This window comes from Epinephelus fuscoguttatus, linkage group LG11 (assembly GCF_011397635.1).
Source record: "Epinephelus fuscoguttatus linkage group LG11, E.fuscoguttatus.final_Chr_v1".
Lineage (NCBI taxonomy): Eukaryota > Metazoa > Chordata > Actinopteri > Perciformes > Serranidae > Epinephelus > Epinephelus fuscoguttatus.
In genome coordinates this window covers 33,392,017-33,417,843 of record NC_064762.1, presented here as the reverse complement: position 1 = coordinate 33,417,843, position 25,827 = coordinate 33,392,017, and the positions used below count along the sequence as shown (strand labels likewise).

Genomic DNA, 25,827 nt, shown 5'->3' with positions numbered 1-25,827 from the left:
CTCCATACATTAGCCCCCTCACTTCGTCTCTGCCTCTCTTTCTCCCTCCTCTCACACATAAGCACGTAAACACACACCGTCCTCGTTGCAGCAAGTCAGGCCAACAGCCGTTGCCAGAACAACAGCACTAACAGAGCCAGAGGAAACTACTCCTGCAAGCCTTCAGGGCTTTCAGACAGAGTATGGGGAACACCCAGTTACTGAGACACAATGAACAGATAGAAAACAACAGTGAGACAGACAAAGATGTGGTTGACAGAAAGAAAGACCAAACAAACATGAGAAAAAAGATGAATGAAAGAACACAATTTATCATTTTCATAACTTATTACCATTTTGTATCTCTGAATTTTATTACTTTTGTTCCTATAGGGTCATTTGTTGGCCTTAATCAGAGCAAAGCAGACCTCTAATGGAAGAAATGACAGCATTTAAAGCCTGTCTGCTCTGCTTTAAGACCTTTACCGAAGATACACCCCCCTTAGATAGATGCACTAACTCCATAGTGTGGGTTTTTTTCAAACGTGGCATGTGCCAGCTCGGCTCAGTCACGACTCAGCTGGAAAATACTTGTGACTGGCAAATATCACAATGCATAAAAACAGAAACAAATGAGGTCACTGATGAGGTCACTGTACAGTTCAAAACACAACAAAAGGATACAGTCCTCTTTGAGCGAGTAGGCCTCTGCAATCTGAAAAAATAAAAAAGAATTGATTTAACAGGAGGTACAATATGTTGATTTACATGTAAATCAAAACGTACTACTGCAGAACACAGACATGTACATCATTTGTGCAGCTGTGAAACAAGTCACGTGACAGCGCTGTAGTGTGAAACATCTCCATTAACCTATAAAGCATCAAAACAGATGGTGACCTTAAACCACGCTGCTGAGCACTGAAAACGATGTCGTCAAACACTAATTAGGCTGTTTGACCAAATGTAGATGTTTTTGTCTGAAATTCTCCAAATTCCCTCAAAGGTGAAGATCACATGACAGAGTCATACCAGGAGGCAGAGACACGGAGACACCCTGTGAGACATCACATGAAACTAATTATGGTCCGGATTAACGTGTCTCTGTGAGCTTTTTCCCATCCATTTTACACGTTCTTATTGACAACCAGCCGACTGTTTGATTCAGTAAATGTCGAGATTTTCACCTCCTCAGATATTAACCTCTTGATGGCTGGTTTTGTTTTCACCTTATGATTCTGCAAAATGTGGTCCTGGAGACACCTCTTGTAGTGGGAACTACCAAAGAAACCTATTTGAGTACTTTGCCAGGTGTTTATATATCTGTCTGTCTGTGTCTTTGTGGACCATACACTGAATATAAAGATGGGGGACACATCTCCACTTAACCCAACATTACTAAAATGAAGTCAAAATATCCAACATTAAGCTGCTGCAATCTTGGGCTGATGTTATTTGAAACCAGATTGCACAGTAGTGATCTCCAGGGTATCAATTTTCCGCCCATACACCGATCCAACCAATCACGAGCAGTGCCACTGATCACAAATACACCAATTGGTATGCACAGCTGTCAATCTCAATGTCAAACCCCCTTTTTATAGCACCAAATAACTACTTAAAACCAAACTTATCAGAAAAGTGAACACTTGAACATACATCAGTGTGATATACCTACCTAATTTAGGGAAAAAATTATTTGATATGTACTTTGGCTTTTTAATTTGGCCCATGTACCATATGCTAACATGGAGGGGGACGGTTTATGACCGGTGCTGTAGCCAGCCAACAGGGGGTGATCGAGATGTTTTGGCTTCACTTATGGGGAGTTGTCATGTTATCCATAGCCTGTGGTGTGGACACATTTTGTCAACGTGCACTGTCTCAATCGTGCTAGATGCAGTCATGAAACTTTACAGGTGTGTAGCTGAGATCAAAATGAAGGCCGAGTTCAAAGATGGGTGTGATCTGAAAAAGGGGGCCAGAAGTGGGGGGAGTAGGAAAGCCACACACACACACACACACACACACACACACACACACACACACACACACACACAATTTTAAGTCGTGGATTGATGTATTGTGGATGCAGTCCCAAGATGAGCTCTAGTCTAGTCTTCTGCAATTCCATACCAGGTAGTTTTTGGACGGCAACTCATGATTTCTTTTTACTATTGGTTAATCTGCTGACTATTTTCTAGCCCAACTGATTAAGGCAAATAATATGTCCCAAATTGTGAAAAATGTCCTGTATAACTTCCCAGAGTGGAACACGACTTATTTCAATTGTTTGTTTGGTTAGTCCCGCACCCCACTATATTAAATGTACTATCATATTTGCTTCATGAACAGCATCAAATCCTCACATCTGAGAACCTGGAGCCAGAAAATGTTTGGCACTTTTGGCTGGAAAAAAAAGAGTGAAATGATTAAGTAATTATTAGAATCACTGCTGATTAATATTGACTTTTAGACTAATTAATCAGCTCTGGTGAGTTCCTTAAAGGGCCAGCTCACCGCAAAACCAAAAACATATATTTTTTCTCTGACCTGTCGTGCTAATTATTAATCAAGATTGTTTTAAACTGAGTTGCCAAGTGTGGGAGATATCGGCCGTAGAGATGTCCGCCTTCTCTCCAGTATAATGGAACTAGATGGCACTCAGCTTGTGGTGCTCAAAGCGCCAAAAAAATCCATTTGAAAATCATGACCCTGTTACTCGAGATAATCCAAAGATCTTGTTGTGAGCAGTTTCATGTTGGAACTATTTTCTTTTTACCCAGTTACAGCAGCCAACCGTATCACTGCGCAGAAGGAAGCATCTGTATATGTAATCTTTAGTGTTTAACAAATTAATTTAGGCCATGAAATATTTGTTACACTAGAAAAGCGGGTGCTAGCAGATATAACCAAATATGGACCTTAATGTCTAATAGAGTATGAGAGATACTGATCATGTTTCTATTAGAGTGGGTCTACATGCCTAATGTAGCAATCTGTAGTGTAACTCACACCAAATTCCTTGTTTTTGGAGTGTATTTATAACAAAATGATAAGTTATTGTGCGTGACTCCAACAGATACACGTCATGTAACTTCCTTCTCCAAATGAATAGGAACCTGATTTGCACTGCATTGCCTCTCTTTTCCTTTTTTAGTATTTGAGGAAAAGCAGCCTTGCCTTTGTTCCATGATTACTGGAGCTGGCAGTGGAGCAAAGTAAACTACAAACTTGTCAAGGTGCTGGAATAGTTGAGACAAATTAATCATATTGTCTAAGTGCTGTTAGGAGATTGTGCTCTACAAAGTATCGCATGAACAACATAAACCCTGTGTCTTTTACTGTGATCCTTTTCAACTAAGCACAGACTGAACCAAGCTATATTTATCACACTGCTAACTAGCATGTGTCATGGAACCCTATAATTGTGATCTGTGGGAATGGAGGCGGTAGGAGAGAGAATATTAAACATGTGAACAAAAGAGTATAGGGTTGCAGGTTCAAATCCCTGCACAGAACATTTGCATAAGTGTTCTTTTCCGCTCCAGTAACTCCCGCTGATGCCTCCTTGACCAATTAAATTACAGGGAACATTTTAGTTTTTCATATTGCTGACCTTTTCAAATGACAAACAAAGCTATCACGGTGCTTTTGCATGCTGGTGAAATTTAACAAGCTATTTGATGCATTAGAGAAACACCAGCTCGGGGGTTTGTTATATTTGTCCCCGCTAACTGAGAAAACAGAGACTTCGGAATCAGGTCACACAGGAGGACTGCCATACACACACACACACACACACACACACACACACTGTAGATGTGACAAATGTATATGCATACACACCCACACACAAATCCCTTCTGTCTGACTAAATAAAGATACATATTCCCTCTGGATTTGGGAGAAAAACATCCTCCCAGTTTCTCTTGAACATTCACCTACACACACAGTCACACACCTGGTGCAGGGAGTGTGGCAGCAGTGTGTAGTCACTGTTTTCTCGGAGGGACTGCAGGGAGGCCAGCAGCTCTGGGCTGGGGCCCGACAGTTCATCTCTCGAGACGCTTCCTAGAAGCAAACAACACAAACACATGCTTCAGTAATTATGGTAGCCTTGATGTGTAAATTCTGATCACAGTATCTTTACCGTTGTGTATCTGCTCTGCATTTATCAATGGTTTATGTAATCAGTGATAGAAATGTTAATTTAAAGCAAAACTTTGGTATTTTCCAAACTTGACCCTATGTTTCTCACAGTTTTGTTTTTTTTTAAGCTAGTCCAGTACCGAGCGAGACCGCTTCAGCCAGCACCAGTGAAACCGCCTGCACTGTAATCCCTGAGGGCAATGGAGCATCACTAATGTACGTCCACTAAAAGTGCTTATTTTTGCCACTGGCCAAGATTGTTATTTTAAGTGTCTGACAACATAATGGAAAAGATCCCTACAGAGGTCAACCTCTTAAAGAGTAAGATCATTTTTGTTTAACCAGAAATAGACCTGATGTTGCCATTGCCAAACACACCAGACTCCATTAAAATACACAGTAATTTTAGTGTGTATAGAGCCAGCATATGCTCACATCTAACTGGGTGAATGAAGAGTTTATTTCAACCAAACTGAAGTGATTGTTGGAACAGTGGAAAGATGAAACAAGCAGCTTTCCTGGGTTTTATTTTGCTTCTACTGATTTTGAATGTAGTGTGTTTTACAATGATAACATTTATGCTTATTTAAATGGAGTCTGGTGGGTTTGATGATAGTGATTAAGGGATTGTTTTTGGTAAACAGAGAGGATATTGCACTCTCCAAGAACTTAATTCGCATGACCCTAATGACATTGTCAGGGTTAATTCTGAGACTTGACAAAACTCCTTCCAAGTCACTAAATATATTATACAGATGTTTGTAAAGGCTGAGTAGGACTCCTCATGATAAGCAAAGGCTCATTTATACTCCCTTTGTACGAAAATAGATATGTTCATTTCAAATGTATCCGTCACTGCCCTCACACTTCCATGTGTTCTTTATGTTGGCATAGAAACATCCACTAAATGGCACTAAAGGGTAAAGTCAAACTTACGACAATAACAAACAATTGCAATAATGTACATTTTAAAGGGGGCAGCACTGTAGACAGCGGTGGTCTTTTCGGCCATTAAATACATTGCAACATATGGATGGAGAATTCTTTTGACTATATTACTGATTTGTTCCATTCTGCCATTTTTAAAATGTCTTCCTTGTGTCCTACAGTTGCATCTTGCTTAAACTATGCCACACTACAATTTCAGATTGTTCAAATTTGTCTGTATCCGTAACCTTTCAGAAAACGTGCACAAATACAGATGAAATTAATAGTACAGACAGAAGGCTCCGGCTGTGTCTATTCATATCTAACGTTGAACATATATGAGCCTTAAAGTCACCACTGTGTTTTAAATAGGTGGATGCCCCTTTTAGTAATTATTTAGACAGTATATATTACTTTCGTACCATTAAAGGATAACTAAAGGATAACTTGGGTATTTCTCAACCTGGACTTATATGTTTTTGTGTCTAAGTACTAATTGAAACACTTTTTGGTCGAGTATTGAATGAGAGCACTGCAGCCAGCAGTAATGAAACAGGCTGCAATGTAATTCCTGCAGAAAATTAAGCACCATCAATTTACATCCACTAAAATTGCTTGGTTTTGCCGCTGACAGGCTCAGTTTCGTATTGTAAGCATCTGAAGGCATTATGAAAAGGATCCCTAAATATATAATGACATAAAGTCTGTGTTACAAACTGGAAGTATTCGTATTCGTATTCGTCGTCCTCCGCTTATCCGGGTCCGGGTCGCGGGGGCAGCAGCCTCAGCAAGGAAGCCCAGACAATCCTCTCCCCAGCCACTTCCATCAGCTCTTCCGCGGGAACCCCGAGGCGTTCCCAGGCCAGCCGGGTGATGTAGTCCCTCCAGCGTGTCCTGGGGCGGCCCCGAGGTCTCCTCCCGGTTGGACATGCCCGAAACACCTCCCAAGGGAGGCGTCCGGAAGGCATCCTTACCAGATGCCCGAACCACCTCAACTGGCTCCTCTCGATGTGGAGGAGCAGCGGCTCTACTCCGAGTCCCTCCCGAATGTCTGAGCTCCTCACCCTATCCCTAAGGTTGAGCCCAGTCACCCTGCGGAGGAAACTCATTTCGGCCACTTGTATTCGCGATCTCATTCTTTCGGTCACTACCCAGAGCTCGTGACCATAGGTGAGGGTTGGAACGAAGATTGACCGGTAAATCGAGAGCTTCGCTTTCTGGCTAAGCTCCCTTTTCACCACAACGGACCGGTTAAGCGCCCGCATCACTGCTGATGCCCCAATCCGCCTGTCAATCTCCCGCTCCATCCTACCCTCACTTGTGAACAAGATCCCGAGATACTTAAACTCCTCCACCTGAGGAAGGACCTCCCCCCTGACCTGGAGTGGGCAATCCACCTTTTTCCGGCTGAGGACCATGGCCTCGGACTTGGAGGTGCTGATTCTCATCCCAGCCGCTTCACACTCGGCTGCGAACTGCCCCAGCGAGAGCTGGAGGTCACTGTTCGATGGAGCTAGGAGGACCACGTCATCCACAAAAAGCAGGGACAAGATTCTCCCATCACCGAACCTGACACCCTCCACCACTCAGCTGCGCCTAGAAATTCTGTCCATAAAAGTTATGAACAGAACCGGTGACAAAAGGCAGCCCTGGCGGAGTCCAACCCTCACCGGGAACAGGTCTGACTTACTGCCAGCCACGCGAACCAGACTCATGCTCCTTCGGTACAGGGACTGGATGGCCCTTAGCAAGGGGCCACCCACCCCATACTCCCGGAGCACCCCCCACAGGATGCCCCTGGGGACACGGTCGTAAGCCTTCTCCAAATCCACAAAACACATGTGGACTGGTTGGGCGAACTCCCATGCCCCCTCCAGCACCCTGGCGAGGGTAAAGAGCTGGTCCACGGTTCCGCGTCCGGGACGAAACCACATTGCTCCTCCTCGATCCGAGGTTCAACTATCGACCGGACCCTCTTCTCCAGCACCCTGGAGTAGACCTTACCAGGTAGGCTGAGGAGTGTGATCCCCTGTAGTTGGAACACACCTCTGGTCCCCTTTCTTGAAAATGGGGACCACCACCCCGGTCTGCCACTCCAGAGGCACTGCCCCCGATGTCCACGCAATGCTGCAGAGGCGTGTCAGCCAAGACAGCCCTACAACATCCAGAGCCTTGAGATATCCGGGACGAATCTCATCCACCCCTGGGGCTCCGCCGCCTCAGAGTTGTTTCACCACCTCGGCGACTTCTGCCCCAGAAATTGGACGACCCGCCCCTGAGACCCCCGTCTCTGTTTCCACACTGGAATACGTGTTGGTGGGATTGAGGAGCTCCTCAAAGTATTCCTTCCACCGCCCGACAATGTCCCCAGTTGACGTCAGCAGCTCCCTGCCCCCACTGTAAACAGTGTGAGCAAGTTGCCGCCTTCCCCCCCTGAGGCGCCGGACGGTTTGCCAGAACCTCTTTGGAGCCGATCGATAGTCTTCCTCCATGGCCTCACTGAACTCCTCCCATGCCTGAGTTTTTGCCTCCACGACTGCCGCCGCCGCCGCGCTCCGCTTGGCCCGCCGGTACCCATCAGCTGCCTCCTTCTTCAGCCTGACGGCTCCCCTCACCTCTGGTGTCCACCAGCGGGTTTGGGGATTACCGCCGCGACTGGCACCAGCGGCCTTGCGGCCACAGCTCACAACCGCCGCCTCAACAATGGCAGAGCGGAACAAGGCCCATTCGGACTCAATGTCCCCCTCCGCCCTCGGGACGCGGTCGAAGCTCTCCCGGAGGTGGGAGTTAAAGATCATCTGGACAGGTTCTTCCGCCAGGCGTTCCCAGCAGACCCTCACTGTTCGTTTGGGCCTGCCAGGTCTGCGCGGCGTCTTCCCCCACCATCTGATCCAACTCACCACCAGGTGGTGATCAGTTGACAGCTCTGCTCCTCTCTTCACCCGAGTGTCCAGAACATATGGCCGCAGGTCAAATGATACGACTACAAAGTCGATCATTGACCTGCGACCTAGGCTGTCCTGGTGCCACGTGCACCGATGGACATCCTTATGTTTGAACATGGTGTTAGTTATGGCCAAACTGCGACCCGCACAGAAGTCCAATAACTGAACACCACTCGGGTTCAGATCGGGCAGGCTGTTCCTCCCAATCACGCCCCTCCAGGTCCCACTGTCATTGCTGGGGGACTTCAACGTGAGCGTTGAAGTCCCCCAGCAGAACAATGGAGTCCCCGGTTGGGGCACTGTCCAGCACCCGTCCCAGGGACTCCTAACAAACTGGAAGTGTGGAGTTTAAAAGACTTACCAGGTTTAGTTACCAGTTACCAAAGGTCAAACAAAGGGATGCTACTGGTTGCATTATGGGAAATATAGGATGCAGCATTACTTTGGGCTTGAGCCATATTAAGACTAAAAGTCAGGATATCTCGGTATCTTGATATTATTATTCAGATTCAGATTCAGAATACTTTATTAATCCCCGGGGGGAAATTGTTTATTATATTATTATATATCTCGACATTCATTCTTCTTTAATCTGTCTTTTGCAGAGTACAATACTAAATGACTGGAGTATTCCACTGTGCATAAGTGGAACAATATTGTTTGAGTGTTTTTATTTTATTAAAACCAGCTACATCTCCCTCCCTTAGCTTTAGAGGAGTAGCTTGGCTTGGGACATACTCTTTTTGGCTTCCTTGCTTGAGTTAGATGAGAAGATTGATAGCACTCTCTAAATAGGGAGCTACCACCAACAACCAGCTGTCTTAGTGTAGTGGTGTGATGTTGTTGTGCCATATTATGAACAAGGCACGGAAGTGCAAACATTTATTTTGAAGGGTAGCGTTTTTGCTGTCATGTTTTTCTTTATTCCTGGAGTCTTGTTGATATGCTGGGAGAAAATTGTATTATTATAAATGTTCATATTAATGTTTTAAACACATATATGTTAGGGAAAAGGTCTGATTATTACCGGAAGTATAGTGAGTATTTTATTTTCTAAAACTGCACTTACCACGTTTCGTTGGGTTTTACTTCCTCTTTGCTCTGTGACTTTTTCCAGAAAGGCTAGCATTTCTGCTGCTCTTCGTATTTTCATGGTTTTTGTTGTAAAAGTGAATTTAAGTTACTCAAAAATACTTGTAAAGCTGGTGTAGTCACAGTGTTATGTTGTAGAACTGTTATGTTGTTTCTTTTCATGCATAAACTTGATAATTAGAGAAGTTGTTGCGGTCTGTGTGTGCTGCAGGGCTGCTACGTAGCTTGTCACGCTAGAGTGTACTGTTGAGACTGGTTGTTAACAGGAGACATGTAGTGACTTTCCTCATGGTGTTACAGAGCACTGAGAGCATGTCTGAGAAAACCTGTGAACACCTGTGAATGTTTCTTCTCCATAATGCAGGTGAATAAATAGTGTTGAGACCATTCTGGAGTGTGTCTTTGCCTACATAACACACAATGCAGAATTAGACCCACTACATTAGCTTCGCATAAAGACAGGAAACAGGCTTAACAGCTAGGCTGGCTCAGTCCAAAGGCATCCAAATATTTCTTGGCCGAGTACTATTTCTTGGCCCCCTAATTGCTGCCAACGTCACAGTGATGACAAGACTCCGGGAAGTGACTGCGAATGGCCAAGAAATAGCCTTTTTTTATATTTATTCTTTATGCCAAGCAAAGCTACCCACCTCCTGGCTCTAGCTTCATATTAAGCGTACAGATACGAGAGTGGTATGCCGGAAATTCATTGTACATTTGTGAGTTACTTGTAGTCCATTCAGAATGGACCCGCTACCCACTTTTGGACCACGAACCACCAGTTGGAAACCACTGCTTTAAGGTATGTCCTCACCACGTTTCTTTTCCTAAACCTAACCTCTGTAACTTTATGTTAATTAAATAACTTTATGTTAAGAACGTACCATCATCCGTGCTATGCTGAATGCTAAATTGTAGGATATCATACGAACTGTTGTGTTTGCATTTTCGTAGGATATCATACAAACCATTGTATGAGAATACGTTGCATTTTGGCTTGTCCTCATTTCCTCAAAGGTCAATTGGAGATTAAGATTTGGTTTTAAGGTTAAGGTAAGACTAAGGTTTAGATAGGGTAAGGGTATGGGTTGGAGTTAGCCATTTAGTGGTGTTGGTTTATTTTGGGTAGGGGGCTAGGGAATGCATTATAACAATAAGGGTCCTCACAAAGATAGAAGTAGATGTGTGTGAGTGTGTCATTGCTGCTCCACAAGACGTGGTAGATGCTAAAGCTACCTGACAAATAGCCTGTTACCTCAGCAAGTTGCTGTCAGTGACAGCCTGTCAGCCCCCCGCCTGCAGCCATTACTGTGACAACTGGTCAGTATTAACTGTAGTGGTATCGTGCAACTCTTATGTAACATCGTGTATCAGCTCCAGCTGTATTGTGTATTGCAAACTTTCAACAGCATTTGCTGTGGCTCCCTTACAGCTTAGTATCATCCTGATCAACTTAAGCTTTGGTTGTATTGCAGGCAGCAGTTTGCGGTCCACAGATGGATGATAAGCTCTGAGTTGTTCTGAGAAGCTTTCAATCAGCAGTTCGCCACAGAATAATATGTGGTATCATATTAATTTGTCTCTCTGCTGTCAGTCTAGGGTCTTTTAAAGATGATAAACTATCTCTGAGAGGCATTTTAATAAATGAGCTGTAATGAGTTGTATATTTTATAGCGCCATTAACATCTACATTAGCTGATACTGCTAAAAAGCAACTTTCCCTGTGGTGGACAAATATAAAAATCCCACAGCCATTATATTTTAGATAAAAACAAAATGGAGAAAAGTTTTTTCACCTGTGACACTGTTGTTGCACACCCCTTCCTCTTTCTGCATTGTCCCAGTGTCAGGACCTTTTGGCGGAATGGCATTCTTGTTACCCATTACCTCCGTCACACAAGCAGCAATCTTGTCCTCCAAGTCCGCGTTCTCCAAAAGCTTCTCTGAGACCTTCCAGCGGGCTGTGGCTAGGTCTCTTATTTCAAGCCCTTACTGGAAAAACATAAATTGCTTCTGACTTTATCAAAATGTTTCCTTTGAGTAAGATAAGAAAATTACTTGGGAAAGTTTGTGTTGCTCTAAGCTCTCAGAAAGGTCTCAAGGGCTTATCAAGCACTGGAGAATGAGGTTTCAGCAGGTTTGGTTTGTTATCGCTCGTGACGGAGCATGTGATTTAATCCTCCATCCTGGGTGGTCAAGGAAAGGGAGATTTGAAATGTCCACCTCAGTCTATGAAGGCTGGGCAGTGGAGGATGATGCTCTCAGATTTTGCAGACTTTCTGCAGTCCTCTGTACAGTCTACTGTGCGTTTCCTCTTCTCTCCTACATGCAGAATTCAGCGCAGCCTCCTTTCTTTGTCCCCAGGGTGCTGTCAGAAAAAGGTATAATTTTAAAAGATGACATAATGTATGCCTCATTCAGTATGCTCTGAGGAGGAGATAACACATAAACAGAAAAAGAAGAGAGTTGAATGCAAAGAGAGGCTGCATTTCTGGTATAACAGCAGTTATGTCACTGACATAAAGGGTCGTCTTTGTCTCTAAACCATGACTGCCCATTGAGGCATGGCAGAGTGCTCCATTCTGAATAACTCACGGGTTGAAAATAACTTCATCGTAGTCTGTGGAGTAAAATAATCTGCCATGAGGATGTTACAGTGCAGACAAACAGCACGCACGATACTATTAATAATCCATTCTTACACTTTCTTCGACCAGAAGTGAGGGTCAGCATTTTTCCAGTATTTCTTAGAGCGTATTGTTTATTCATTCAATTCACTCATTTACGCTGATTACATAAATGGCCCTCTGACAGATAACCGCTTGTTATGAAGAGGACCACAAGTCTACGGAAATGCTAGCAGCTCTGTGAGACCAGACTGTACAAGCAGTGCTTTGAGCTAAATGCTAATGTCAGCATGCTAACATGCTTGCAATAACAATTCCAAAATGCTGATATTCAGATAATTTCATGTAAACAGTGTTCACCATTTTAGTTTAGGGTGTTTACATGCTAACATTAGCTAATATAGTGCAGCTGAGGACAAATGTCATTAGTTAAGTCTTCTTTGCATGTTGGAGACACACTCTGTTTACATAACTCCACAATTCAAGCACCTTTGCTGCAGAAAGTAAACATTCAACCTCATTATATATTACATGACAGTGAAACTCTCCATTTACAGGCCCTAAGCTGATGTTTTATCCAGATTAACAATTTCTGACATGGTAAGGATTTAGTTTCTTACCTAAGGGCAGTTCACATGGGTTTACCTGTGGCTGATGACAAAAGCTTGACATTATCAGGATCAATGGCCTTTCACAGGGCAGTCGCTCTAACCTTCAACCACTCCTGTTACTGTTGTTATTATTATAGAGAGATACCTAACACACTGTTGTCAATACCTTGTTTTTGGTTTTCATTTATTTTTCACTTAAAGGAATACTTCACCCTCCCCAAACGACCATTTGTATTTAAGTCACTCACCCTGAGTTATGTTGAATTCATGAAGAAAAATACCTCCATGGTGAAAGAAGAATCCAAAAATGGAGAAAATTCTTCATGAATTAAGTCATAGAAGTCCACGTTTAACAACAGCAAAACTATATGAAAATCGGCTTACAAACTCTCACACAACTCATGTCTCCCAAGTCTCATTTATCCAATTGCATACTCAGTATTTTCCAAACAGTCCTTTTTAATAGAACGTGAGGGTGAATCCAAACTAACCCTTTGAAACACCATAGTCAAACAATAGCCCCTTTTCCACTGCAGGAACTTTATCAATTACCCAGAATTTTGAAAAATCTCCACACGTTTCCACTGAAATTACCTGGGTAAAAAACCTTCCCTCAACCCCAAATTTACCCTGGAAAATGTACCTAGTAGAGGGGTAGGACTTTTCAGATTACCCCGAATTCTTGAGGGGTGGGGCTGTTTGCCGAAGAACACTGATCGGTGGAACACACACTTGCAGCGTTCCACACTTCCTGGCAGCCGCTGCAAGCTTTATTTCATTTCCACAAGCTTCACTTCGTTTCTGTTTTTATTAAGGATGGGTACTAAAACCCGGTACTAAATTAGCCCCGGAGCTAAATTATTAAAGACCGTTGTACTGATAAGTGCCGGCACAAAAGAACCAAGTGGCCCCGGTGGAAACGAAGTGAAGATAACTTGAAAATGACCGAGCTGACGGCAGCTACACCTGTTACTGTAAGTGATATTAAACCTTAGCGAGTAAGAAGCCAATACTTTATCAATACATGTGTTCAGCAAGCATAAACATGTAAACATGTAGACAGTGGTATTCAATATGCTCCGTCCACAGTCTCTCATCCACTGCCACTAGCGTTATGTCTTACACAAGGACAGCACGCTAGTTCAACTGATAGCGAATTGTTACTAATAAGCTCAAATGACAGCTGTCTGTATGTAGACTAACTTAGTTTGACACTTATCTTAAAATACTTTTAAACTTAGCTGCTGGCTGAGACAAACAGCCTCAACTCTGCATGTAACCAGCCAAGTCATCACGCTAATTTAAATACATTTTCCAGAACTTGAGGTGAGGTGGAGACGCAAACCACACAGATTACCAGGAATTCTTTTACCCAGGTAAATGAATTCCTGGTCATAAAAGTTCCTGGAAATGTTGGTGGAAAAGGGGTTAATCACTCAAACACACTCACTAATCGTGGCAGTGGTAGACAAGCAGCTGTCGTGTTCAGCAAGGTAAAATGACAAGGTAAAATTGTCAGTGGAGTCTGGCTTTGAAGAGAACATAGATGAGTTTCACTTTTTGGTTCTTACTCATTAGAAAAGGCTGTCTGTTTGGGAAGTGCTGAGCATATTACTGGATAAATTAGATAAATTATACTGCACAAATTGTGTGAGAGTTTGAAAACTGATGTTTTGATATAGTTTTACCATTGTTAAAAGTGGACCCCTATGACTTCAATTCATCAAGAGTTTTTTTCTGTTTTTGTATTCTGCCTTCACCATGGCAACATGTAAGAAACACAAAGTTTTCTCCCAAATTCAACGTAACACAGGGTGAGCAACTGATATACAAAATGGTGATTTGGGGGTGAAGTATTCCTTTAAGTCCCTTGCAGCATGGCTTCAGAGATGGTTCCCTGCGTCCATCTGTCTTTGCCTCCACAGGTGGGAATCAGATTAAAAATGTGTGCAGTATACGTACAGTTTTATACATAAGCTTCTGGAGAGAAAGCATGATTTCCTCTCTCAGTTGGTAGAGACAGGATAGGCAATGGCTGACATGCTGTAGATAAATATATTTCCGCCTCGTGAAACCTACATTTTCAGCCTGAGTGGTCCGAGGGCATGAAAGCTGTGTGACACCATGTGTTCACACAGCATGCAGTCATGTGAACGTTGTGAATTCTGCAACATGGAATGTGACACAAAGTACAAACGCTGGGAGCGGAGTCTGACTCATAGGATGTGTAGTATAAGGTTCAGAATAATGCAAGAGAGACTCAAGATGAAAATCTGTGTAAACTGCACTAAAACATTGCTTTAACATTGAGAGGTTTCTCCTGTGAACTGATAAATGCTATGTCAACTTTAATGTTTTAAGCCTTTTACATTTTTTTTATCAAACAACATGTTTTGCTTTTTTCAGCATATTTACAAAAAATTAGATAACTTTAAAATTACTGCTGACCACTTTCCAGTCGCCTCCATTCCTTTATGACAGGCACTACATAGAGACTTGCAGATAAGGGACAGTTTTGTGTCTTTCTTCCTGAGAGTTAGGTAAGACGATGCTACTGTAATGTTTGAGCCAGGGGACAGTTAGCTTAGCTTAGCATGAAAACTGGAAACAATGGGACACAGCTAGCATGACTTTGTCTGAGGGTAACTTGCCACTGCGCTGCCCGGCTAAAATAATAGTCCAGTACATAACCACTAGGGGTGGGGGTAAAAGAAAATAGTATTGCCATTTTTTGCATGGCAATATTGTATCGATACATGGACGTCAAGTACCCTCTTTTTTCAGCTAACCTAAATAAATTATTAATATTGCATTTACAAATGAAACTTTTGGTAGCTTACTATAATAATAACATCAGTTGCTTTCTCAGTCCATCAGATACATTTTGCTGCAATAAAATTATTTAAGTGAGATGAACCAACTGAAAACTTTATCTTCTAAGATAAATCTTTTCCTCAGTGAGTGTGGGTTTTCTCCAGCTTCCTCCCACAGGTTAATTGGTGACTCTAAGGACGCAATCACACTGGCCTATTTGGTCCGCTTTAAACGAACCCTGGTCCGCTTCCACGGATGGGTTCGTTTGGAGTAGTGTGAACGCACATTCGAACTATCCTGGTGTGAATGCGCCCTAAATTACACATAGGTGTGAATCCAAGTGTGAATAGCTGTCTGACTCGATAGCCCTTTTTCAAACAGGAATTGTGCAGATTTGCAGGAAAGCCCAATCAGTCTTCTTTCAGCATTGGCAGTATAAACGCCAAATCGGGGAGTGCAGCAAAATGCTGCCTACCTACTTTTGTTTATACAGAATGAGCCTTTTTCGGGGCAATGGGGGGCGTGAGCAAGTAACAAAATATGTAGCTCAGCGTGTGATGTAAACAGTAATTCCTGCTATCAGCTGTTTCCTGTTTATCCACTGCCAGTGGCTCGCACATGCGGCATCATCAACAGCTCCTCCCACAAGTCCCACGGAAGGGCACCTCACTCTTTTTTAAACCAAAAAGGTTCTGCCTATACACTGTATGTCTACCCTACGAGGCCGAAAATTGAGCACCTCAGATCAACTCACCAATCCAGCTCTGTGTGTCTAAACGCTTGCAGCTTGCCGGCAAAACGGCCCAACATTCACAGAAAATCTGGCAGTGTAAAAGGGGCTTATATGTCAGCCCAGTAATAGTCTGGCGACCTGACCCCACCTCTTGCCCAAATTCCAGCCCCCACCACCCCCTCGTCCCTGTACCAAGATAAGTGGTTACCAAAAATGACAGTGATTCACCATGATGGTTTACCTTAGGCAAGTGTCAAAACTTCAATCTAGCTTCAAACTGCACTGAATTAATGAAGAACACTGGCTGCCCCTGAGTGAAAAACTTCCAGTCAGTAAGGAATATTCTTTGAGAAATGGTAAGCAGTAATGTACTGCACCACAAACACCTTAATAGTTTAATGAGTTGGCAAATGCAAAACAATAATGTGGTCATTTATTCATGTAAATTATTCAAAACAAAAGTATACTATCTTTCTTTAACATAGCTCCCTGAGTCAACCCTGCCAACACCTGTGTCAGACTCACACCGCCCATCATGAAGATGTGTTCACACATCCGTGGACTGTGAAGAGAAACACAGACAGCTTTGTTTCTGCGTGTCTCTACAGTTGACAGTCTACTGGTTTCAATTCATCCCCTATCTATTCATTTCAAAAATGTCGCACAAGTGGGTGGCCGAGTGTGCGTGCGTGCGTGTGCACGTGTCTGCGAAGTGAACATGTGCATCGGGGGCGCGTGCAGCTGACGCTTTCGTGCTCTACGAATCCTCGCGCTCAGTTGAACTGTAAATCTCGCCTACGTGAATTTTCAATGAGTCTTCCTCTTTTTTATTTCTATTTTATTTCATCAGACTGCTCCTCACATGAATACTGACGGTGGTGTAGAGCTACAGGATAAAACACAGCAGCATCTCTATGTAACCTATCAAGTTTATCGCCTTTTATTCTGCTGTAATGTGTATTCCTCTGCTGCGACATCCATCTTAAACCCACTCTAGGGTTATTATATTTCCTTCTGGTAGAGCAAGGTAATAGCCAAACCTCCTATACCATGTTTCATGTCAGTTACCGTTACATAATGACACGGAGTACACAACACAGGACACAGGATGGAGAGATGCACTCACCGCTGGATGATGTCTCATAGTTTACCGTCCGAACATCAACGCCCTGAAACAGCGTCGCGGTGTGTGTCCTCCTCCGTGTCTGCCCACAGCAGGCTCCACATAGACCTGCCTCTGTCAGCTGTCCGTCTCTGGGACTCTCTCATGCTTCTTGTTTACGGTCCAATCCGGGGATTTTTCAGCTTCCCCTCATTGCAAAACATACATTTCTCACATGTCATGTTTATTTATTTATTTCACCATGTGGCGGAGGCTGCCATCTTCTGGCAGATGTGGCACACTGGCTCCTGGCTGGGGGCCAGCGGTTATGTAACAGCAGATGAGGCGGTCATATGATGGGGTGTTAAGCTGATAAACCGTGCAGCGGATTACAAGAGGAATAGTAGAAATGTGCACCGTCTTTGTGCTGTATTGTTACTAGCACGTACACAGAATAGATACCTGTGAGTATCCATTAGATGTATCAGTGTGACTGCAAATTGGTGCAACACTGAACAGAGACTGGTTCTTAAAGGAGCTCTTTCCACTCCACACAGCACCATAAGAAAGAGAGCTGTGGGGATTTCAATTACTGAATAAGAGACAAAAGGTGAAGTCAGGTAATGTGAGACATCAAGGAAATGGGACAAAAACAAAAAAGGTTTTAGGAACTGTTCCTTATTTATGAGGGGGTGTTGCAAAAAGAGGGAGGCATGTTAAATCATTTTATAAGCACTGGGGAGGGACTTGTTTTTTAAATTTTGACTTAGACGAGGCACAAACAAATTTCAAAAGTTGTATTTTATGTTTAATTTATAGCTAATTTAAAAAAAAAAATAAAACGTGGTTTGGAGGGCATGTTTCCTTTAAAAATCTGCCCCCAGGAATATAGTTAAAATGATGTAATATCCAATTAACAATCAATTCCAATTTGATTAAAACAGTATCATTAATCATATAAAGTATAAGACATCAGTTTGTCCATTAGCAGGTGGAGAGGGCTCACCACAGTGTTGCTTGTAAAAAGGGATGCCTCATCTTTTACTACAAACCAAATCTATGGGTACAAATAAAATAAACTTTAACAGAGCACATGTAGAGTTTAATGGTTCTGTCTCAATTCTGACTGCTGCAATTTCATTTTTGCACGTGCCCCTTGTTTCATACAAGGGACACGTGCAAAAATGAAATGTGTAAAAATGAAATGGTTCTAACTAGGTTTTGAAACTGTTTTTCAGTCCTACAGTACTACGCTAGGCTACGATGACAAACCAAAAAGTATAATTAAAAAACAACAGCCAATATGGCTTCTGATTTATAGACAGATTTTGAAAGCATGCAAAATTTGTTCCTGGCCCAGGTCTCCAGAATGAAAGGCAAAGAATTTACCCATTGGACTATGTTACAAAATATTTAACAAGTACAGTTCACATAGACATTTAAACTGAACACAAAACATTTTTCTTATTTTTCTTTAGAAAAAAAATGAAATGTCATTTCTAAGCTGGACACCAATTTAATGGGTCTTGATCAACTCAGCTTTACAATTGACCCCAACCATTCCAAGTTACAAGCTAGCCTGCCCTCTGTATTTCTCTGTAGCCTATCTGTTCTGTGTAGACCACAGAACTAGACCAAGTTTGACAGATTCAAGGGTTTCATTGGGGATCCTCTAGAAAGTTTTCAGCATCAAACACTTAATTTCTACCATTCTGGTGAATATTTATACACCAATTGCCTTTTTCTGCATCAGTTTATAGGGTAAATGTCTTTAATTTCATCAAAATAAAAATCCCCAACTACTTTCAAGTTTTCATTGTGCGGAAAACTTTCATACCTCAAAAAAAACAAAAAAAAAACCCCACATGTAAAATAAGTTTCATGCATCTATTGTGTTGTTACGATTGCCCGTTTTACCTTATGCTAACTTACTAGATCAGATATTTACGTTGTGAATGAAATTTATTTACTGTAAAAAAGGGGATGTTGACACCATAGACTAAATCATATAATAGACGTACCCACCATGATGTCACCCATTGGTTTTGAAGACTCGAGTTCTGCATTTCGGCTGTGGCCATCTTGGGTCTTTGGAGTAAGAAGTGACCATATTTGGGTGAGAGGGTGGAGCTGTGGAGGAGCAAGGGGGAGATCTCACTGAGATTGAGGACACTATCAGCAGACAGTCTGTCACTCAAGGCCGCCCCGCCCTTAATTATATGCAACTTTAAGCCTTAATAAAATGTAAACAGGTGGGTTATAAAAAAATTCAGCCCTTGTGCAGTTGTCATGTATGTTGAAATTAGCTATAGAGACCAAGACCATTTTTGTACCAGGCTGCAAACATGTTTTTTTTCTTGAATTTTGACTCACATCTGGAGCAAGCCTCAAGTGGCCATTCAAGGAACTACATTTTTAGGCACTTCAGTGTTGGCTAAATTTTCCAGCCCCGGAGGTTGCCGCTTGGTTGATACCTTAACACATGGAAGATGATTTATTCTAACTAGCTTACATTATCACTATAACTTTTAGTTTCCTTTGCTAAGATTCAAAACTTATCAGGTGTGGAAATGACTCTTATTTCCCTTAACTTTCTCTTAAAATGTACAATTGGATTAAAATGAACCTAAAATGATGCAATTCTAACGTCTTCATCTCAAATACACCCTCAGATGTTGATGATGTTTGGCATGTTCGATGTATGCTTCCAGAAGCTAACATATCCCCAACAGTATTTGCAAATGAAGTGAAAAGCTCTATCTCAAATTTTTTTTTAATTGAATTTTATATACTTTATTAATCCCCGAGGGGAAATTCAATTTTTCACTCTGTTGTCAATTACACACAGGTCCGAACACACACATGCACAAACTGGACCAATACATGCACAAAGTGGAGAGATGTCAGAGTGGGCTGCCCATGACAGGCGCTCTGAGCGGTTGGGGGGTTCGGTGCCTTGCTCAGGGGCACCTCGGCAGTGCCCAGGAGGTGAACTGGCACCTCTCCAGCTACCAGTCCACGCTCCATATTTTTGGTCCAGACGGGGACTTGAATAGGTGACCCTCCGGTTCCCAACCCAAGTCCCTATGGACTGAGCTACTGCCGCCCCAAATTGAAATACATTCACATGCATTATTCAGGTTTAAATGACCCGTGGACTTTCTGCAGGCTTATTCAGAAGGAGCATCTGTATCTGAATACACACACACATACACACAAACACACACACAAAGAACATGAATGGAAGACTGTGGTTTCCACCTCTGTGCTCAAGTTTGTGGAACATGAAATGAGGCTAAACAATGAGGAAGTGGAGCAGAAAGAGAGGAAGGGCAAAGTCAGGGAAGGAAGTGTGTGTGTGTGTGTGTGTGTGTGTGTGTGTGTGTGTGTGTGTGTGTGTGTGTGTATGTGCGCGTGTTTGTGTGTGTGGATTTATAATTGGGCTGCTTTAGGGCTCAACTCTGCTTGCTCTCATTACCGTTACACTTACTGTGGACGGTGTGAAAAGTCATCCTGTTGTTGATGTCACATTGCATCACAACATAACAGAACAGTTTTCACTATATCACTCTCTCTTTGCACAGACAAACAAATGAGACAGCAACAAACAAATGTGATGGAAGCAGGAGCTGCGTAACGATTTTAATTTTTGAAAACCAAAGACTGCACAGTTTGTCTGCAAACACATAAAATGACTGAAAGCTGTGGTCATTTATTAACAGTGATGTACAACATGCTGATTAATAGGATTCACAAAACAGATGTCTAGTGTGCGTTTAAATGCATTGATCTAGGTAGAAAACCTAGCTTTGTCAATCGATTGCTATGCAGCAGTCCATCCCCTCTTATTGGCTCGATGACTTCACAGGGCTCTTTAGACACAGTGACGTGATTCCTTTAATGTAATTACTCCTCCATTACACTGAGAGTAGAATCCACATTTTTTATTCTGCCTGCAATCATTTACTAATGTGTTCTAGCAGCACGCTTATTGATCGCTAGCCACTCAACCCCTGAAGACACTAAAAAATTCACAACAGTGTTTCTGTAGGCAGTAACTTCAAAGAACTTAAAGGGATAGTTGGGATATTTAAGTAGGGTTGTATGAGGTACTTATCCATAGTCAGTGTATTACAAACAATAGACGTCAGTCAGCATGTCCCCAGTTTGGAGAAGCAGGCTAGAGTACCACCATGGAAGCTAAGCAATGTACTGCTGTAGACAGGGGGCAGCAGCATAAAGTGTTTTAGCTGCCCATACACTATATTAAGAGTATTTTCACCTCCTTACCTTTCTGTCAGACAGCCCGTTTCAATTCGGGAGCCATTAATGGTTTCACTTTCCCATCTATGCATTCGTCAAAATCACCAGACTCCATTGACAAAAACAGCGATTTTAGCTCACTAAACGCAGGAGCTGCTGGTTTATCACTGACTTCATTTAGCAAGTTTGTGTTATTGTGCGACTTTGGTGAATCCGAACTAACCCTTTTACACGCCTAAGTCACACAGTAACACAAACAAACGAACTGATCGAGGCAGCAGTAGACAAGCAGCTCCCGTGATCAGCAATGTTAAATCACTGTTTTTCTTAATGGAGTCTGGCTTTGAAGAGAGCAGTAAAACAGCTCCATCTCCCCACTGGAAATTACTGTCTGACATCAAAGTAAAGTGGTGAAAATATTCTAAATATAGCGTACACTTAAACTGATATTGATTTTTTTTGGTGGGTAAAATATGTTTTGTTGCTGACCCCTGAAGGTTGGTGCATTGCTTAGCTTCCATGCTGGACTCCTGCCTGCTTCTCCAAACTGGGAGGCACGCCAACCACCATCTACCGTATGTAATACACTGCCTATGGATAAGTACTTTATACAACTTCAAACTTCAAAAGATCCTATCGATCCCTTTAAACCATCACTCATTTCTTCAGACAGCTCAGTTTCCACAGCTCACAGAGAAACTGCTTTGCTTCCTGCTTAATAATTGCCTCAACCTGATATCCTTTGAACTACTGGAGACATTTTTACATTTACAGTTTCAAAAATGTGAAATAAACAATGTATTTTCATAGATGTTTTCAGCACCAAAATCTATATACAGAATGGCATATTCCCTTTTGAACACTCATTTGAAAATAACTGTGATGGCTAAACCTCCTCTAAATCAAAGATCAAGAAAGAGCAGGCAGATCAGTCCATTAGTGTGAGACTTCTTTAGGTTTTTTTAGTAAATTTGATCACTTAATAGCAGTCACTTAAACATACGACTAAAAAAATACAAATCGCAGTAACGTGTAGGTAGTTAAATGTTTTCTAAATAACACAAAGTGCTCTAACAAGTGCTTCCAAGAGTTGCTTCAAACAAAATGAGACCATTAACAAATTGCAAAACAGAAGGCAAAAATGCTCAATGAGTTACCCTGCACAAATGTTCTATTGTAGTTATATCCAACACTAATAATGTAGTGTGTGTAGAGTGTCTGCACCTTTATCACCTGAAAGCAAAACTTTTATAATCTGCATATTCGGCAGAGAGGAAAGGTTACAATATTTGCCCTTTAGCTCAGTGAAATGTCTTGTTAGCATTAGATGCTGCACTGAGCTGAACTGGTTGCTGTAAATATATTGTACAATGGTAAAAAACAATAACAAAGCTTAAAGAAAAAATTTTTTTGGGTGGTTTATTTAAAGGACAAATAATGAACTTTTATGTCTGTAATGTGACTTCTGACAGATACCAGGAAAAAAGTAGGGGAGACTGGGGTCAGTTGGGACAGGAGGACAGCTGTGACAGTGGCATTATAGCAAGTTAGAAAGCCACTAAAGAAAGGTTGTGATATTTTTTCTGAGATTTCAAAATGTGTCAGAAATTGCATTATATCAAGAATGAGCCCTTTGTAGGTGTCTGAAAAATTCCTGCCAGCTGTAAGACTTAAGCTCTGCCACTGGATTTATTGACCTCTACTTCCATGTGAAGACAGGTAAGATGTAACTGTGCAAGACCTCAGTCTGTAGCACCTTGTTAAGTCAAAGGGACCAGAGGTAATGTGGTAGTTGAGACCATAAAGTGTGCATTAAAGTTTGTGTCAGAGTTTGAATCTATCATCCAAAACATTCCAGTGACAGGTGGCCAGGTGCACTCGATAAAACACAAGAGTCTGAGGGGAAGAGGTGGGTGCTCTAAACAATTCTCACTATGATTCTACTCAGACTCCCTTCAAAGCTCTTGGCTCCGGTGCTTTTCGCCGTCGCTTCTTATGTCTTCTTCTGGTGCCGGCATCGAAGCAGGTGACCATCATGATGTTGGCCTTGCAGAGGTTGAGCCTGTTCTCCAGCCGGGCTGTCACCACTTCGAGGGCCTCCAGATGCTCTAGGGAGTCCACCTCGAAAGTCTGCCACAGGTCGACTGGAGAAGGACAGTCAGGTAACAGTTATTACTGTGTGGGGTTATTGAATGTGGAGAATACTGAAATGAAAGTAAAAAGTGAATTTCCATAAAAGCATTGTTTACTTTGTGCACAAAATGTTCCACATTATAATATGATAATTACCTGTTTTGACTTCCAAGAATTTTCATGGGATTTTTTTTTGATAGTAGCCCACAGTATAATGTTTAGATAATACCAACCTATATTATTTCATTATTATCAGGTTATTATGCCATTAATGTCACTGCATTACAGTGGTGGAAGAAGTATTAACATCTTTTACTAAAGTAAAAGTAGCAATATGCCAGGGTAAAATTACTCCATGACTAAACGTTTTGCATTCAAAATCATATTTAGGTAGAAGTACAGAAGTAGTGTATTGTAAGCGTCAACATTAAAAGTACTCGTAAGGCAACGGACCCAGGGTCAGTGTGACATTATACGATAGGGTTATATTACATAATGCATTACTGTGTATGCAACATTTGTACATGTTGTAGCTAGTCAAAATTAAGCAACTATTTTTTGTCATATGGGTAGTTAAATTTATAATGATTAATCTGTAATGCATCATATTTTATAAACTGAGCATAGACACTCACTGGCCACTTACACCTGTGACACTGCTCGTTAACGCAAATAGCTGCTGAAGTTCAAACTGAGCATCAGAATGGGGAAGAAAGGTGATTTAAGTGACTTTGAATGTGGCATGGTTGTTGGTGCCAGACGGACTGGTCTGAGTATTTCAGAAACTGCTGATCTACTGGGATTTTCACACACAACCATCTTTAGGGTTTACAGAGGATGGTCCAACAAAGAGAAAATATCCAGTGAGTGGCTGCTCTCTGGGAGAATGCCAGAGGTCAGAGGAGAATGGCCAGACTGGTTCAAGATGACAGAAAGGCAACAGTAACTCAAATAACCACTCCATCCAACAACATGTCAAGGAAACTAAGAGTACAATTCACACAGGCTCACCAAAACTGGACAATAGAAGATTGGAAAAACATTGCCTGGTCTGATGAGTCTGGATTTCTGCTGCAACATTCAGATGGTCGGGTCAGAATTTGGGGTAAACAACATGAACGCATGGATCCATCCTGCCTTGTATTGACGGCTCAGGCTGCTGGTGGTGGTGTGATGGTGTGGGGGATATTTTCTTGACAAATCTGCAGCAACTATGTGATGCTATCATGTCAATATAGACCAAAATCTCTGAAGAATGTTTCCAGTACCTTGTTGAATCTGAGCCATGAAGAATTAAGGTAGTTCTGAAGGTAAAACCTAATAAAGTGGCCAGTGAGTGAACTGAATGTGAAATCTTGATCCTAAAAGTAGCTTGAATCTAAAGCTGTCACCTAAATGTAGTGGAGTAGAAGGTATAATATCTGTCACTGAGATGTAGTGAAGTGGAAGTGGATGGTAGCATAAAATGGAAACACTCAAGGAAAGTAAAAGTGCTTCCAAATTATACTTAAGTGCAGTACTTGAGCAAATGTACTTATTAGCTATAAGTTATTTAGGATCACTGCCATATTACCATTTTTTATTCAAATACTGCACTGATAAAACCATTTTATTGTTAGCAGGTTACTATAGTGTTATGAAATTATTACTATATTGTTAAATAGTTTTGCCTTGTTGCTATCTTTAAATGTGTTTCCCAGTTTTAACCCTTTGTATGTGGCCCCTTATTACACTGTTAGATAAAGTTCAGTCTAATATAACCCAGATATACCCACTGTTAATACCAAGCTATAGAGTGGTGCAGGGGTGATGTTTATTTGTAGGCGGACCCAAAACTTAGCATCGCCCTGGTTCCCTCAACAAAAAGGATTTTTCCATTGAGTTTTGGATTATTGCTGAAAATAAGCTCTGTGGCAAACACAAGTTTACAAGTTTTGTCCAGCAAGGTAATCTTCTCAAATGAACACCACTTTTATGATTTTTATGATGTTTTGTTTTCTCATGTAGCCACTTGTTAGCAACCATTTTTTTAAAGACACGTTAAGGCTTCAAAATTCGTGAGTGGGGTGTTTACTGATGTATTTTATGTCGTGGAACAATACGTGAGAGCCTCTTAAGCTTGTGTTAGACACAGACCTTATTTCAAGCGTCTAAACAAAAACCCACCGACTTGAAGAAGAGGGAACTGGTAGTGCTAAAATGTTAACTCATTTCTGGGTTTCAGGACTCATTCCTTCACAACTCTATTACCTAGCTATCACCCTGTAATTACGTGGTATCATTTAATAATTACCACTTTATTATCAAACTGTTGCCCAACTGTTATTGTTACTGAGCTGTAAATGTTAAGTGCTAAGGAAATTACAAATGGGTCATACTTATGGTGACAATGGGGATTGTGGATACAGTCCCAGTGATGGCAGGATGCTGCCCCCTGCTGAAATGCCAT

The 25,827-nt window shown here is 42.0% G+C and overlaps 2 protein-coding genes across 2 annotated transcripts in view; both read right to left on the bottom strand.

Moving 5' to 3' along the window:
- The window catches only part of cnstb (consortin, connexin sorting protein b), a 33,757-nt gene extending 16,534 nt beyond the window's left edge, over positions 1–17,223 (bottom strand). The window contains exons 1-4 of the mRNA XM_049589330.1: positions 17,007–17,223; positions 10,892–11,463; positions 3,944–4,053; positions 664–694 (exon numbers count right to left, since the gene is read on the bottom strand). Of these exons, the coding sequence (XP_049445287.1) occupies positions 664–694; positions 3,944–4,053; positions 10,892–10,979 (229 nt within the window). The 5' untranslated portion in view covers positions 10,980–11,463; positions 17,007–17,223. The remainder of the gene's footprint in view (positions 1–663; positions 695–3,943; positions 4,054–10,891; positions 11,464–17,006) is intronic.
- A 4,602-nt stretch (positions 17,224–21,825) lies between these two features.
- Positions 21,826–25,827, bottom strand: part of kif26bb (kinesin family member 26Bb) — a 36,192-nt gene continuing 32,190 nt past the window's right edge. The window contains exon 15 of the mRNA XM_049590879.1: positions 21,826–23,389. Coding sequence (XP_049446836.1) covers positions 23,190–23,389 — 200 coding nt within the window. The 3' untranslated portion in view covers positions 21,826–23,189. The remainder of the gene's footprint in view (positions 23,390–25,827) is intronic.